The 17,008-nt window shown below is 40.5% G+C and overlaps 1 protein-coding gene across 24 annotated transcripts in view; it reads right to left on the bottom strand.

Moving 5' to 3' along the window:
* The window catches only part of dst (dystonin), a 108,739-nt gene that overhangs the window by 48,907 nt on the left and 42,824 nt on the right, over nucleotides 1–17,008 (bottom strand). For 22 of the 24 annotated variants that reach the window (XM_034609552.1, XM_034609565.1, XM_034609566.1 and 19 more), the window contains 10 exons: nucleotides 16,777–16,955; nucleotides 16,552–16,690; nucleotides 16,271–16,464; nucleotides 16,023–16,185; nucleotides 15,852–15,935; nucleotides 15,576–15,683; nucleotides 15,389–15,487; nucleotides 9,115–9,257; nucleotides 7,820–7,912; nucleotides 7,628–7,736 (listed from right to left, as the gene is read on the bottom strand). In XM_034609552.1, the coding sequence (XP_034465443.1) occupies nucleotides 7,628–7,736; nucleotides 7,820–7,912; nucleotides 9,115–9,257; nucleotides 15,389–15,487; nucleotides 15,576–15,683; nucleotides 15,852–15,935; nucleotides 16,023–16,185; nucleotides 16,271–16,464; nucleotides 16,552–16,690; nucleotides 16,777–16,955 (1,311 nt within the window). Of the gene's footprint in view, nucleotides 1–7,627; nucleotides 7,737–7,819; nucleotides 7,913–9,110; nucleotides 9,258–15,388; nucleotides 15,488–15,575; nucleotides 15,684–15,851; nucleotides 15,936–16,022; nucleotides 16,186–16,270; nucleotides 16,465–16,551; nucleotides 16,691–16,776; nucleotides 16,956–17,008 lie in introns of all 24 variants that reach the window. The other 2 variants (XM_034609548.1, XM_034609555.1) reach the window with 1 other exon arrangement.

Here is a 17,008-nt window from a genome sequence, read left to right on the forward strand (position 1 = left end):
AGTGTCTTCAGGCAGTACAGGCAGTTTGTCTGCGTGATGAACACACTCTGCAGTAACCTGACTCCCCGAGGAGGATGAGATCACCCGAGGTGAGTAATGCAGATGATTACTCATCTCTTCTAAATTTCCTCCTGTCACACAATCTAATGCACTCTCTTCATCACCCTCCTCGTCTGAAACATCAAGCACTGTGGCTGCAAACGCCATTTCAGTCGACCACTGAGTGTTTTCAGCCTCGTTCATGTTAATTAAACCCAGATTCCAATCAATGGATTGGCTGCAGTTTTCCTCTGGGTAAATGCCAGCTTCGGGATCTAAGTTAAGGCTCTTAACAGCATCAGTGACTAATCTGGGCTGGAAAGTCTCACTGACACTAATGGTGCAATCTGACCCTAAAAGGCTCTGTTCTTCCATTGTAGGAAGACCAATATTTGAGGATATGGATCCATCTGATAGTGTCTGTTTTAAGAAAGACATTGAGCCCTCATCATCTCCCACAACACCTCCCTTTTCATCTGACTTTTCATCAAGCACTTTCAGTGTCGTCGTCTCATCCACTATGCCCTTATTGAGAGCAGCCTCCACATCATAACATCTCCCTGAGGTGACATCTAAATCACCCACTTCCTCCACTTGGGCTTTTAATACTTGAACAGCATTGTCTTGCTCATGTTCACCCTCCATCAAGTCCTCAGAGCATAAAACCTCCTCTGGGTTCATATCAATAGTTCTCGATTCACTGCACAGTGACTCAGCATCATAGTGTTCTGAAATCTGAAAGCACAATTTTACTGAAGGCTCAGAGTCACACATCCTGGATGGTGAGCCAACAATTGTGCTTTGTGCTGTGATTGACATCCCTACAGAAGTTGGAATATCAAGACCTTCACTGACAGCACCTCCAACATCAATCTGTAGACTACTTCCACAAAGTCTCTCAGCAATTTCACCTGACTCAGTCAGCTTTGTGTTTTTCTGAATCAAGGTTTTCTCCACTACGTCAGGATCTTTAGTATCAGAAGAATCCTTCACTGAGGAAACTAAATCATGAGGATCAAATGTGTGTTGTGCTATTTCATTAAATGTTATCCTCCCATCGCCGGGGGAAAGAAAATCATGAGGATCAACTATGTGTTGAATTTTTTCATCAAAGCTAATCCTCCCGTCAGCTGAGGTAGAAAAATCACCAGGATCAAATGATTGTGTTTTTTCATCAAAGCTAATCCCCTCTTCAGCTAAGAAAGAAAATTCATGAGGATCAATTGTATGTTGTGTTTTTTCAATGAAGGCATTCGTCCCATCAGCTGAGGAAACAAAATCATGAGGATCAATTGTATGTTGAGTTTTTCCATCAAAGCTAATCCTCCCATCAGCTGAGGAACAAACATCATGCGGATTGAATGATTGTTGTGTGTTTTCATCAAAGCTCATCCTCCCATCAGCTGAGGAAGAAACATCATGAGGTTCGAATAATTGTTGTGTTTTTTCATCAAAGCTAATCCTCCCTTCAGCTGAGGAAGAATAATCATGAGGATCAAATGATTGTTGTGTTTTTTCATCAAAGCTAATCCTCCCATCAGCTGAGGAAGAATAATCATGAGGATCAATTGATTGTTGTGTTTTTTCATCAAAGCTAATCCTCCCACCAGCTGAGGAAGAATAATCATGAGGATCAAATGATTGTTGTGTTTTTTCATCAAAGCTAATCCTCCCATCAGCTGAGGAAGAAAAATCACGAGGATCAAATGATTGTGTTTTTTCATCAAAGCTCATCCTCCCTTCAGCTGAGTAAGAGAAATCATGAGGATCAAACATGTGTTGTGTTTTTTCATCAAAGCTAATCCTCCCATCAGCTGAGGAAGAAACATCATGAGGATCGAATGATTGTTGTGTTTTTTCATCAAAGCGAATCCTCCCTTCAGCTGAGGAAGAATAATCATGAGGATCAATTGATTGTTGTGTTTTTTCATCAAAGCTAATCCTCCCATCAGCTGTGGAAGAAACATCATGAGGATCAAATGATTGTTGTGTTTTTTCATCAAAACTAATCCTCCCATCAGCTGATGAAGAATAATCATGAGGATCAATTGATTGTTGTGTTTTTTCATCAAAGCTAATCCTCCCATCAGCTGAGGAAGAAAAATCATGAGGATCAAATGATTGTTGTGTTTTTTCATCAAAGCTCATCCTCCCTTCAGCTGAGTAAGATAAATCATGAGGATCAAACATGTGTTGTGTTTTTTCATCAAAGCTAATCCTCCCATCAGCTGAGGAAGAAACATCATGAGGAGCGAATGATTGTTGTGTTTTTTCATCAAAGCTAATCCTCCCATCCCCATAGGAAACAAAATCATTAGGATCGAATGATTGTTGTGTTTTTTCATCAAAGCTAATCCTCCCATCCCCATAGGAAACAAAATCATTAGGATCAAATGATTGTTGTGTTTTTTCATCAAAGCTAATCCTCCCACCAGCTGAGGAAGAATAATCATGAGGATCAAATGATTGGTGTGTTTTTTCATCAAAGCTAATCCTCCCATCAGCTGTGGAAGAAACATCATGAGGATCAAATGATTGTTGTGTTTTTTCATCAAAACTAATCCTCCCATCAGCTGATGAAGAAAAATCATGAGGATCAAATGATTGTTGTGTTTTTTCATCAAAGCTCATCCTCCCTTCAGCTGAGTAAGAGAAATCATGAGGATCAAACATGTGTTGTGTTTTTTCATCAAAGCTAATCCTCCCATCAGCTGAGGAAGAATAATCATGAGGATCAAATGGTTGTTGTGTTTTTCCATCAAAGCTCATCTTCCCATCACCTGATGAAGAATAATCACGAGGATCAAATGTTTGTTGTGTTTTTTCATCAAAGAGAATCCTCCCATCAGCTGAGGAAGAAAAATCATGAGTATCAAATGATTGATGTGTTTTTTCATCAAAGCTAATCCTCCCATCCCCATAGGAAACAAAATCATTAGGATCAAATGATTGTTGTGTTTTTTCATCAAAGCTAATCCTCCCATCAGCTGAGGAAGAATAATCATGAGGATCAAATGATTGTTGTGTTTTTTCATCAAAGCTCATCCTCCCTTCAGCTGAGTAAGAGAAATCATGAGGATCAAACATGTGTTGTGTTTTTTCATCAAAGCTAATCCTGCCATCAGCTGAGGAAGAAACATCATGAGGATCGAATGATTGTTGTGTTTTTTCATCAAAGCTAATCCTCCCATCAGCTGAGGAAGAAAAATCATGAGTATCAAATGATTGATGTGTTTTTCCATCAAAGCTAATCCTCCCATCCCCATAGGAAACAAAATCATTAGGATCAAATGATTGTTGTGTTTTTTCATCAAAGCTAATCCTCCCATCAGCTGAGGAAGAATAATCATGAGGATCAAATGATTGTTGTGTTTTTTTAACAAAGCTAATCCTCCCATCAGCTGAGGAAGAATAATCATGAGGATCAAATGGTTGTTGTGTTTTTCCATCAAAGCTCATCTTCCCATCACCTGATGAAGAATAATCACGAGGATCAAATGTTTGTTGTGTTTTTTCATCAAAGAGAATCCTCCCATCAGCTGAGGAAGAAAAATCATGAGTATCAAATGATTGATGTGTTTTTTCATCAAAGCTAATCCTCCCATCCCCATAGGAAACAAAATCATTAGGATCAAATGATTGTTGTGTTTTTTCATCAAAGCTAATCCTCCCATCAGCTGAGGAAGAATAATCATGAGGATCAAATGATTGTTGTGTTTTTTTAACAAAGCTAATCCTCCCATCAGCTGAGGAAGAATAATCATGAGGATCAAATGATTGTTGTGTTTTTTCATCAAAGCTCATCCTCCCTTCAGCTGAGTAAGAGAAATCATGAGGATCAAACATGTGTTGTGTTTTTTCATCAAAGCTAATCCTGCCATCAGCTGAGGAAGAAACATCATGAGGATCGAATGATTGTTGTGTTTTTTCATCAAAGCTAATCCTCCCATCAGCTGAGGAAGAAAAATCATGAGTATCAAATGATTGATGTGTTTTTTCATCAAAGCTAATCCTCCCATCCCCATAGGAAACAAAATCATTAGGATCAAATGATTGTTGTGTTTTTTCATCAAAGCTAATCCTCCCATCAGCTGAGGAGGAATAATCATGAGGATCAAATGATTGTTGTGTTTTTTCATCAAAGCTAATCCTCCCATCAGCTGAGGAAGAATAATCATGAGGATCAAATGATTGTTGTGTTTTTTCATCAAAGCTAATCTTCCCATCAGCTGATGAAGAATAATCACGAGGATCAAATGATTGTTGTGTTTTTTCATCAAAGCTAATCCTCCCATCAGCTGAGGAAGAATAATCATGAGGATCAAATGATTGTGTTTTTTCATCAAAGCTAATCCTCCCATCAGCTGATGAAGAATAATCACGAGGATCAAATGTTTGTTGTGTTTTTTCATCAAAGAGAATCCTCCCATCAGCTGAGGAAGAAAAATCATGAGGATCAAATGATTGTTGTGTTTTTTCATCAAAGCTCATCCTCCCTTCAGCTGAGGAAGATAAATCATGAGGATCAAATGATTGTTGTGTTTTTTCATCAAAGAGAATCCTCCCATCAGCTGAGGAAGAAAAATCATGAGGATCAAATGATTGTTGTGTTTTTTCATCAAAGCTCATCCTCCCTTCAGCTGAGGAAGATAAATCATGAGGATCAAATGATTGTTGTGTTTTTTCATCAAAGAGAATCCTCCCTTCAGCTGAGTAAGAGAAATCATGAGGATCAAACATGTGTTGTGTTTTTTCATCAAAGCTAATCCTCCCATCAGCTGAGGAAGAATAATCATGAGGATCAAATGATTGTTGTGTTTTTTCATCAAAGTTAATCCTCCCATCAGCTGAGGAAGAATAATCATGAGGATCAAATGATTGTTGTGTTTTTTCATCAAAGAGAATCCTCCCTTCAGCTGAGTAAGATAAATCATGAGGATCAAACATGTGTTGTGTTTTTTCATCAAAGCTAATCCTCCCATCAGCTGAGGAAGAAACATCATGAGGATCAAATGATTGTTGTGTTTTTTCATCAAAGCTCATCTTCCCATCAGCTGATGAAGAATAATCATGAGGATCGAATGATTGTTGTGTTTTTTCATCAAAGCTAATCCTCCCATCAGCTGAGGAAGAATAATCACGAGGATCAAATGTTTGTTGTGTTTTTCCATCAAAGCTCATCTTCCCATCAGCTGATGAAGAATAATCATGAGGATCAAATGATTGTTGTGTTTTTTCATCAAAGCTCATCTTCCCATCAGCTGATGAAGAATAATCATGAGGATCAAATGTTTGTTGTGTTTTTTCATCAAAGAGAATCCTCCCTTCAGCTGAGGAAGAGAAATCATGAGGATCAAACATGTGTTGAGTTTTTCCAACAAAGCTAATCCTCCCATCCCCATAGGAAACAAAATCATGAGGATCAAATGATTGTTGTGTTTTTTCATCAAAGCTAATCCTCCCATCAGCTGAGGAAGAATAATCATGAGGATCAAATGATTGTTGTGTTTTTTCATCAAAGATAATCCTTCCATTTCCTAAGGAAACAGAATTACGAGGATCAAATGTGTGCTGTGTGTTTTCATCCAAAGTCATTCTCCCTTTTCCTGAGGAAACAAAATCACGAGGATCTAATATGTGTTGAGATTTTTCATCATAGATAATCCTCACATCGCTTGAGTAAACGGAATCAAATATGTATTGTGTGTTTTTCATTAACTCCTCGGTTTCCTCATGTATGAGAAGTGGTGAATCTAGCTGATTTGAAAGATCACCAACATTTACAGTCAGAGAAGTCAAATTATTCTCAGCGTTTTCACAAAATATCAAATCTTTTAGGAACATTTTAACCGTTTGACTCAGCTGTCTATCGACTATTAGGACCCTCTGTCCTGACTTCGGATCGATGAAACTGTTCATCATTAGGTAGGAGATAAATAACTGCCGTGCCTCTGTGGGACTAGGAATGTTGTCAACTTCTACGCACTCTGCTGCACGATAGCATCCATCCACTGTGAGTTTCTTATACATGAGCCAAGACGAAAACTTTTCATAGAGGTGATCAACATCAGGAAACACATCTGGGATCTCTATAGATTTTAAAACCTCTGCTGTATAACTGTCAGTCAAACCATTCTGAACGGCGGAGGAGATGTCGACTATCTCTGAATTTTCTGGAATGTAAAAAGCTGCAATCTTTTGCCGATTACTGAACAGACTGCTGGTAAACTCAGAGGTGGTGATTTGTTCATGACAATGGAATGAGGTGGACACAGTTAGAATTTCCCCAGAGTGAGGCAACACAAGTCCCATAAACTGCTGCTGATTTCCGAGCACAACCAGTGAGCTGCTGGAGCTCATCAAATCACACTGGACAGCTGCATCTACCTTTAGCCTGTCACCGTTTGGGAGGTTCCCAACATTTCCAACATCACTTGCACCCAACAGCGTTGACATGGTCTCTTGATCGCTTAAACCATCACGATCAGACCTCAGAGTGTGAACATTCCTCTCCGGTGTCAGAGACTCATTTCTGCTGAGGCAGTTTAATATCAGTCTGTTGACCTCGTAAGGTTCAAACTCCGGCTCGGACACATTTTCTGCACCTAAGCTAAGATTGATCATTTCCTGACTGGTCTTTTGGCTCTGAAGAATCTTCACATAAACAGAAGCAGGTATTAAACCAGACTGAAGCGCCCCCTCCAGGGTTAGTGTATCACCTGTATAGCACACCTTCACTTCATCACTGACTTGTCTGACCTCTATCATCTTGATGACCAGGTCTTCACAAGTGGGTCCTTCTCTAGCTGCTGCTATGTCAGAGAGGGAGACAGAGGTGACATCTGAACTCTGTATGCACTTATTTGCATCACTCAGCTCTGACGAGTGGTTCCGCATGGATTTGTAAACGTAATCTGGTCCGAGAGCATCACAGGTCATGAGCTGGGCCTCTGGGAGATTGTCCCAAGTCATCTGATCAGTTGGCAAACTCTTGGTTCCAGTCCAAACGACGCCAAACCCATCACTGGGTTTAAGGTCCTGCAGAAAATTTGAATATCACAAATCACTGAATTGAACGACAAACTGTTTATGTACAATTGAAATATTGAAAAAGCAAGTCAAAATGTGTACTCACCACCACACAAACGCAGGCATGTTAAAACATCATGTGCACAAGTGCAAGACTGCATCAGTGTTGCAACAGGAGAGGGATGAATAACACACTTAAAGCTAACATGCATCTGGAGACGCGACATCTTGCAAAAAGAGGGCTGTTAGTCACATTAAATACTGTTTTGTTATGCACCATATGTATTATCCTGTTGAAGAGAAGTCAAGCACATACATTGTGGGTAAATGTCAGACCAAAGCCAGGCAACTGAGCACGTTTACAGCATATTCTGATTTTCTGTGTTTTCTATCCCTAATGATCGAGTGAAAGAGAAGGAAGTGGGTGGTGCAAAAGTCAACGTCTCACACTTCTCTTACTGAGGGGAGGAAAAAGGTTAGTCGTGCAACTGAACATCAGGTGGCACTGTTTTCAAACACATTAGAAGACACAAATGCAATCTACAGCCCAGTGCCCAACCTCTTCTGCAGAGGTCGTCTGATCTGAACACTGTTGGGAGAGGTCACTGTACGCCTGGTTGAGTGCCTTCAGCTGCTCCTGGGCCTTCTCTCGTTCCTCCTCCGTCATTCTGTGAGACAAACAGAGAGTGAGGCTCGGAGTTTTGACAGCGGACAAAGTCTTCAGAATGTCCGTCACAGCAGCTTTGCTTACTTGTCGCTGTGTTTGTTCAGCATCATTTGCGTGGCCCTCAACGCTTCTGCGATCTGTTCCTTCTTAGTGACCATTTCCTCGACTGACACCTTGAACAACAGACGACATATCAATAATTTATATGCAGTAGAGTGAATCTTTGAGTTATTACCATACAATGCAGTAGTCACCAATATGACACACAAAGCTCACACATGCACACATAAATGCATACACTAGCATTATTTTAATAGTATTATTTTAGAAGACTGCATCAAATGTTTAATTGTTAATCAATTATTAAATAAATGTAAACTTAATAGTCCAGTGATAAGATTAAATATACAAAGCTGTGTAATAACAATAATACATTTGACCCACCTAAAACATTTTTTTTATTATTCAGAACATTAAAATATTGGATCTGATTCAACACCATGATCATATTTGCCTAAATGGTTTAATAAAACTAGTTAAATATATATTTACTGATTTCAATTCATACACTGGCCACAGAGATGCAGACCAACATAGCCTGTAAGATGTGAAACAAGCCACTGCTCTAATGTTAATGTTTTGGCAAGTGACCATACTACACATGTAATGATGGTCTAAACTCATTTAATGCATTTATCTGCTCTCTTTTCTATTTTATTACATGGGTTATATTGAAAAAAAAAAACCATCAATGAAATCTCCCTGCTCAGAATCACCAAACTGCTCCTCAGCAGTACTCGATCATTATTACAATGCAATTATGAAATACCAATATTATGATTTACTGTACACAAAATAGGAAAATTGTGAGTGTAAGTCAGCTTTGGGTGTTGTGTATATTGTATGGACACTAAATGTGTTCTTAGACACACAGGGCCAAAGGTCTTAACTGTACTTGAATATTTCCATAACCTGCAGGGTTACGATATAAATATTCATCAGTGAGGTTGTTCTGAAACGTGAGTGCTTGTGCAACTTATTCATTTGGTGCTATTGAATCAAGTGACTGAAATTATCACATACGTCACAAAATCCAAAATATGAACCATGCATCTGTGAGGCAAGTAAACAGGGGATATAATAAATTAATTGAAACCTCTATCTGCTGTATATTGTAAAATATATGGATTAAATGAATTAGAAAGTGGACTGTTTTTATTAGAAATCATACACTTTCACAGCAAAATTATATCATTTTCATTAGAAAAATACTTGTTATCACTGAAGCAAAGTATTCTTTAATATACAACAAATATAGATTAGAAAATTAGAACAGAGCCCACCCAAAAAACGAAATACAATGCTCATTGTTTACCTGCGGATTATTAGAAGCGTCTGTGTTGGCATTGCTATCTTTGACAGCATTCCCATCATTCCCATCATTGTTCTGGGTCTGTTTCATCCAGTGCAATAGTTTGCTAACTTTATCACCATGCTCTCTCTTCTCCTCATCAACAGATCTCTACAATCAGAACAGATGGGTTTTCAACAAGATTGTTACCTCTTACAAAGAAAAAACAGAACCCTAGAAGGGAGGGGCGCTGCCAAACTACATTCATAATTAAACCAAAACTCAAGAACCATTGTCAGTTGCAATCAAACAGGGTATTGAAATACATTTGCAAACCATAAAAGAGAGTTCAACAGTGAAGTCATTGCCAGTTAAGGTCATTGTCACACACAAAACCAAAGATAATCCTATTTGTATAATTGGTTTCTTGATATGGACAGAAATATGTTTATTGCTTAATACCCCCAAGTATAAAGAAATGATGATTTAGCAACAAAGCCCCAAACTTTTGTAGCCTCCAACAACCTCAGCCCTGTATGGCAGTCATACACGCTTCTTTCAAGAGCCTCTCTGAACGTGATTCTTCTCTTGGTCTTTGGGCAGGTGAGGCTCTTGGTGTGGAACTTCTCGTCTTTGAGTGCAGAGGCAGTAGCTTTGTCAACAAGGCCGCTCTGAATCACTTCCTCAAGCGAGACTCTATCGTGAGTGTCGGGATGTATCAGTCCTCCCGTCAGGAGCTGAAACTCGATACAGCGAAAACCGACATCCTTAGGGAAGAGATTTTCCTGAACAGCCTGGGAGATGGACAGAGTCTTTGCAGTATTGGGGTGAACGATGCCATTAAATGCCTGCTCACATTGCTGGAGCTGATGTTTCAGTGCCTCGTCTACAAGACCTCTGTTGAGAGCCTCAGAAACTGTAACTTTCTCCCCAGAAGAGGGGTCGCAAATACCTCCAGTGCAGGCCTGGGCCTCCAACAGCCTTACGGCAGTCGTTCTGTCTGTAAGGCCTTGTTGAAAACCCTGAAGAACAGACAGCCTCTTCTTGTGGGTGACATCCCAGAGACCAGCGATGGGGCTGTTAACATCCTCCACCACAACCATTCTCGAAAATATCAGGTCTGCAATCTCATAGATACTAAGAAGCTCACTGCGATAGGCATCAAGCTCAGACGTTTCAAGAAACCTCTGACTCAGAGCAGACTCTAGACAAAGTTGTCGGCCACTTTTGACGTCAGTGATGATGTGACGTGCACTTTCGTTGGCGTCAACAATGGACTTTTCTTGCCATTCACTTTCCTGCTGTGACAGCAACAGATACGTCCTCTTGTCGATGTGTTTGCCCTTGAATGCTTCGTACGCTGACATTTCGATTCCACAACTGCTGCTGATGACAGACACTCTATGAGTACTCGTGGGAGAAGTGTCTGTCAGATGTCTCTCACCAAATGGGAAGAGAAACACACAACCGTCAATGTCGTAGAGGCATGTCTTGAGTATTTCGGAGTAGTATGCTTTCTGTCCAGTGTCGGGGTTGTGGAAACCTTTAGGGTTACTGACTGGATCATACAGACTCTTCAGAGTCTCTTTGTTCAAAAGACCCTGATCGACAGCAATGTTAACTGGCACCCTGACACCGATATCTGGGTTGATCAGACCTCCGGTTGAAACCTGGACCTCGAGGATCTTCTTGCCTTTGTATCTATCAAGAATCCTTTCCTCCATTGCCTGGAACACAGACAACGTTTTGCCAGCATGGATGTAGCCGCTAACAGCTTTCTCAGCCTCTATCAATTTATCTTTCAGGCCCATCTCTAAAATACCTTTCTCCATAGCCTCGTCAACTGAGTGTGTTTGTCCTGTAACCAGATCAGTAAGGCTTCCTGTTGCAGCCTGAGCCTCAAGAAACTCAAGTGCATAGGTCTTTGCTAAGAAGCCTTTCTCAGCAGCTTCTAGGAAGGATATCTTTTTCTTACTTGATTCCACATAAACTCCAGCAATGGCAGTCGGTTTACCGACGTATGGAGCAAGCAATGCTTGCATCTCCTCGCTGGTGATGAGACCCCTCTCCATCTTGTGCAAAACCTCTTCATCAAACAGCTTAAATTTGATCAGGTTTTGAATACTTATGCTGCCTTTGAGTTCTGGGAGCTTTTTGGAAGTTGAACATTTCATGCTCAGTTGTCCACCACTGTCTGTTGTGCTTTCCTCTGAAATGTTCACAGTTTCACAAGATCGCTTTATCAGATATGTTCTTGTCCTAATGATGTGTTTACTTTCTTTTGGTTGTTGCTCTGTTGGTCCGCACAGGGCCATGTATCCGTGTGTTGTCACAGGCATGTTTTCATCAGGGTTGATTTGGCCCTTAGACGTCACATTTTGCAAATATTGTTGTGTGATTTGGCCTTGAATGACTTCGAGTTCGTCTTGTTTGATTTGTTTGAATCCTTCAACACTGTTTTCTTTCTCCGTTGTCATCTGTAGATGTGATATTGAAAGAACTTTTAAGTAACATTGACACGGTTCACAATTACAACTGTGATACAAGTGCTTAATTAAATAGTAAAATGTATTCGACTAAAATACAGTATATTTGTTAAATAATACAATGTATTTTTTTTATGTTTAACTAACTTCATCCATACCTCTGAAGGCACTTTCTGCATCACTGTCACTCCTGTTTTCAGGGAAGCAGGCGAGTCCTCTCTCACACTCTGATGACTGGTTTCACTGACTTCCTGTTTATTCATCTTCTGGTTTTCTGACTTTATCCTGACCCCTAACGTCAAAAGCTTTTCCTCAAGACTTTTTACCTCTTTTGCGTACGACTGTATCTGTTCCCGAAGGGATCTCTCTTCATTTTCCTTCAGTGTTAGTTTCCACTCACTGTCTGTCAACAGCTTCTTAAACTTAGCCGATTCTTTTGACTCGTCATTGCAAAGGCTTTGTAAGGTGCCTATTTTTGAGTTAAGTTTAAGTCTGTCCTCCTCAAGTTGGCTTATATTTGATTTTGCCTTTAACAAGTCTTGGGTGAGCTTCGTTTTGTCCTGCTGCAGTTTGTCCATTTTGAGCTGCAGTTGCATCTGTTGGTCCAGTGGCTGCTTTGACTCCACTATGGTTTGATGCACTGTCGTTATCTGTGTCACGTCTTGTCTGAAATACTTGTTGAGCATTACTACTAATTCTGACTGATGCTTCGACTTCTCGTTGTCACTTGAGATGTCCGACTGCAGCAAAATGAGCTTTTTCTCTATTTCAGTCTGCACTAGCAACAGCTGCCTCTCGTAGCCCTCTTTCTGAAGCTCTAGTTTAGTCTTTAACTCACCTAACATTTTCTTGCACTTCTCCAGCTGTTCCTCCATCTGCTGGGAACTCAGCTGAAGGGCAGAGTTTTCGGTCTGCTTTTGCTCAGCTTCTGTTTTGGTGCTTTTAAGCTTATCGTTCAGCATCTTGATTTCAGATGCCAATAAAATGTTTTTCTCTAGTGCCTCAACTTTCTCCCTGTGGAGGATTGAATTCTCATGCTGTAGATTTGATCGAGAGTTGCCAGAACTAGACATTTCTTCGTTCTGAAGCTCACTCTCCAGCTGCAATATTTTGGATTCTTTGACCTGTCGCTCTTTGGCCTCTTTAGCCAGTTCATCTTTAGTTTGCTGAAGGGCAGAGTTTACCTCTGAAAGTTTAACATTCAAGTTCTCCACTTTCCTTTCTGCTGCTTTCTTATCGTTCTGAAGAGCAAATATCTCCTGCTTTAGATTACCTGTTATTTTCTCTGAGCTGCTGTGTTTATGTTTGTCATCTTCTAATGCCTTGGCTTTACTGAGATGTTTTTGATTCTCGGCAGATTCTCTCTCCAGTTCTGCATTTTTTTGCTTTATCATCCTGTTCAAATTGTTAATTTCGGCTTCTTGCCTGTGGACTTTTTCATTTACTAAATTCACGTCAGCAATCAGTGAGTTCCGCTCTGATTTCAGACTCATTATTTCTTTCTCATAATTGGCTATATCTGGATTGAGTGTTTTTGTTTTCTGCTGCAGCTCAGTTATTTTCCTTAACTCGTCACTGTTATCCTGTAGCTTCATCTGAAGCTCGTAAGATGTCTGGGATTTCTTATTTAGTTCCTCTTCAATAATTCTGACCTGTGATTTAGTTCCATCCACCTGAGACTTAAAGATTCTAATTTGCTGATCCTTGCTGTCAATTTCCACTGTCACCTGATCGAGTTTAGCTTTCACGTTCCTTCGATTATTTTCGATCTCCGTATTGATCTGTTTTAACTCATCTACTTTCTTTTGCAGCTGAGAAGCAACGTATTCATTTTGTTGAAGATCTGCTTGGAGGTTTTTAAATTTGAGTCGGGACGCCTGCCCAGATTTCTCCATTAAGCTGTTTTCCTCCTTAGCGGTTTGAAGTTGCTGTTTCCAGCTCTCTATCTCGCTCTTTAAAGACTTTATCTTTTGCTCAGAAAGTGATCTCTCTTTTTCCAGTGACTCAGTTTGGATCTGAAGACCTCTCATATCACCCGCAGAGGAGACATTTGACCTCGTCAGCTCCTTGCATTTAAACTTAAGCTGATCTATTAAGGCCTGCTTGGAAGCTAGCTCCTCTTCTAAATTGTTAATCCTAAAATTATTCTCATGCTCGGTGGAGCTTTTCTTTTGCATTTCTCCCTGGGTGACCTTCAGCTGCTCCTTGAGGCCCTCTACTTCCGTGCTTTGGAAGAAAGAGCTTTGTTCCAGTGAGGACTTTGCTCTTTGGAGGGATTTGATTTCCTCTTGAAGTTCATTGATGGATCTCCTCATGTTCAGCGTCTCCTGCTGGAGATCATCAGAACTCTGACTCATGTTGACCCTCTCAGTTTCCACATCCATCTGAAGTTTCTTCACTCGGTTATTGCTGTCATCCAACAGCTTCTTGAAACTTTGTGCCTTCTCCTCTGCCATTTCTGCTCTTTTCTGGACCAGGACTAGTTCCTCTAGTTTCTTCTGCAGGACCTCAACCTTCACTCTCTCATTTTCTCTACTTGGAGACGACTCTGGCTCACTGTCCACTGTCGACTGACTGTGAAAAGCCAAAGGCTGCCGAGCCACATTGTTAACTTTAGCCAGGACTTGACTTTGCAGCTCTTCCTCAGCACCTTCCTCCATTTCTTTTTTTCTCTGAAGTTTGGGGCTCGGCATCTTAAGATTTTGGCCATTTTGTAAGATGTCGTCTAGTTTATTCTGAGCCACGGAACACTTGGCCTCTGACTGCTCAATTAACAGTTTAGTGTGAATCAACTCCTGCTCGCTGGCAGCTCTGTCTTTGAACGCTACCTCTAGTTTAGTGCGACACTGATGTACATCGTGTTCGAGTTGGGATTTCTGAAAGTTTAGATCGTCAATAGTCTTCTGTCGTGTGTCTACTTCTCCCTCCAACTTTTCCAGCTGTACTTGTCTCTCAGCGAGCAAAGCCTCCTGTTCCTGGATCCGTTGCTTAAGTTGACTACTCTCTACTTCCCCTGCTGCTTGTTGGAGCTCCACGCACTCCGTCCTTTTCGCACTCTGTGCTCGTTCAAAAGCTTTTCTGTTCTATAATACAAAAGATAAGTCATCCACTTCTTCATTTTTGATTAGGGATCAATAATAATTGATAACAATAATTGTCATGAATATTTTACCTTTACCAGAGTGTTGCAGCTGTATTAAGCAGTCGCTCCAGGAATTTGCAGTTTTAAGACTGCATGATTTTTTTTTGCTAGTCTGATATACTTTTACATTTTTAAAATTTACCAAATTTAAAAAGGACTTGGATGTATTTAACATTTTATTCATAGCACTACGATACTTGAAAAAACTCCTGGAGAGGCTGTGTTTTCCCGCAGAAAGTCCAACAAGCGAAAGACTTTCTGTCAAAGTGTAACAAAGCGATCTTCTCCCAGCAAGTCACCATCACCAGCAATAAGGAGACACATGCGTCACTTATCCACATTTGGTTTGCTTCATTTGTGCAATGAAGCAAATTATCTTCACTCATAATGAGCTGACCATATATATTCAGAGATGCAACCGGCGGAAGAAGTCAACAAGTCAAGAAGCGTGAGGAGGAACACAAACTGCAGGTGTCATTGTCTGTACTACCTCTGTATGCATGTATCTGCATGAGGTATACATCATGTTGATACAAAACAGGACATTTAGGAACAATGCAAAGACAAGAAGGTAAAGCTAAATTGGCATTAAACATTTAAGCAGCCACAAAGCCCCAAACATCTACAGTGTGCTGCATAAGCAACTGCAGATCCAAAAAGTATGAAGCTCTCACCTCCTCGTCTTCGGTTCTCTTCAGTGTTTCACTCGCAAACTTCACATACTGTGTCATCAGGGTCACAAGAGCCGTGTAGCGGGTTCGGAGATCCATGAACTGTAAGAAGTAAAGACAGTGTGTTAATGAGCATGTACTGCACAGGGATCACAGATATCCTGTCCAACTTATTTAAAATCTGAGTCACCTCCTGCTGAATGGCGTCAGAAGAGCTCTGCATCCTCCGCTTCTTGAGAGGAGATTTGTGTTGGGAGTCGACCATCGCTCTGAACGTCATCAGCTGAAGTTCATAATCCTAAAAACAAAATTGTGTGCAAGGTTACAAGGTTGTTTTTGTTATCCTCAAATATTGCCTTTTAGTTTAGATTATTTCATCGTCCACCCTCAACAGAACAGCCACATTTTTTATCCCAAAAATTTTAAGACAGGTTCTGCAGGTTAAGGTTGTAATAAAGTAATTTACCTTAATGTTAGATGAGTATTGCTCCGAGTATTTCTGACACTCATCAATTCTGTTCTGTTTTTGTTCAATTTCAGCAACAAGCACCTGAAAAAGACAAATATTTTTAAATATACATATTTATACATCTGTACTGTTTTAATCTTAGTTTGAGGACGTTTATTCTTCCTCTACCTTCTGCTTGTTTAAGAGCTCAGCCAGTGCCTTGCTATCTTCAGGCTTGTTTTCTTGAGCCTGTAGCTGCGCTGCTTCCATTTCTCTGACCCACTCATCAAGAGTACTGTACGAGTCTCTGTAGTGCTTCAGAGATTTGTTGACTCCTTCCAGGTCCCGAAGCCTGAGAATTGACGAGTAATCATCATGAGAAACACTTGTAGGAGTAACGAAAAATAAATATTGCAAGAATCTCGAAAATCTCCAACCTGCTGTCAATCTGGGAGTGGATGTTCTGCCATCTCTCACTCAGCTGATCAGCTTTTTCTTTGTGCCAGTCGAGGTCAAAGTCTCGCTCGTTGTGGGCCTTAAACATGCGATCGCTGATCACTCGTGCTTTCTGCAGCTCATCCTCCATGTCGTGGAACACCTCCTGTTTCTCATCAATCTCTGTCCGCCATTGCTATGTTCAGAGGGAGACATGATCTTTTAAAAAACTGAAAACATTCTTAAATAGGTGAAATGTTTAATATTAATAAGTGTATAGTACCTTCAGTGTTGAAATGACAGTCTCAATGGACCTGACATCAGGGTTCATGGCATCTTCTTCATAGAGTTTGGATTCATAGGCTTTAACCAGCGCCTCTGCACCCTGACTGTGCGTCACCACCAAGCTTACTGTTTTCAGTCTGGGAAAAAAAGAAGGAACTTGTCTTCAATTCAGCTACTAAATGGCGGTTTAGTTACTTCGGAGCAATAAACAGGGAAATCTTACTTGTCCATATAAATGGAGGACATGGAGTAGACTTGGCTCATGTTCTGAACGAGGACGGTGAGCTCAGAGGAAAGCGTCGGCACAGACGGAGAACCTGCAGCCTGCCTGAGGAAGAACTCGCACTTCTCCTTCATGACATCGAGGTCGTCCTTTAGTTTGTTCAGCTCCGCCGTTTTCCTCTGGAGAGTGGCGTGTAGAAAAGCATGATTGAGAAAACAACACCTGAAAGTTC

This window comes from Hippoglossus hippoglossus, chromosome 15 (genome assembly GCF_009819705.1).
Source record: "Hippoglossus hippoglossus isolate fHipHip1 chromosome 15, fHipHip1.pri, whole genome shotgun sequence".
NCBI lineage: Eukaryota > Metazoa > Chordata > Actinopteri > Pleuronectiformes > Pleuronectidae > Hippoglossus > Hippoglossus hippoglossus.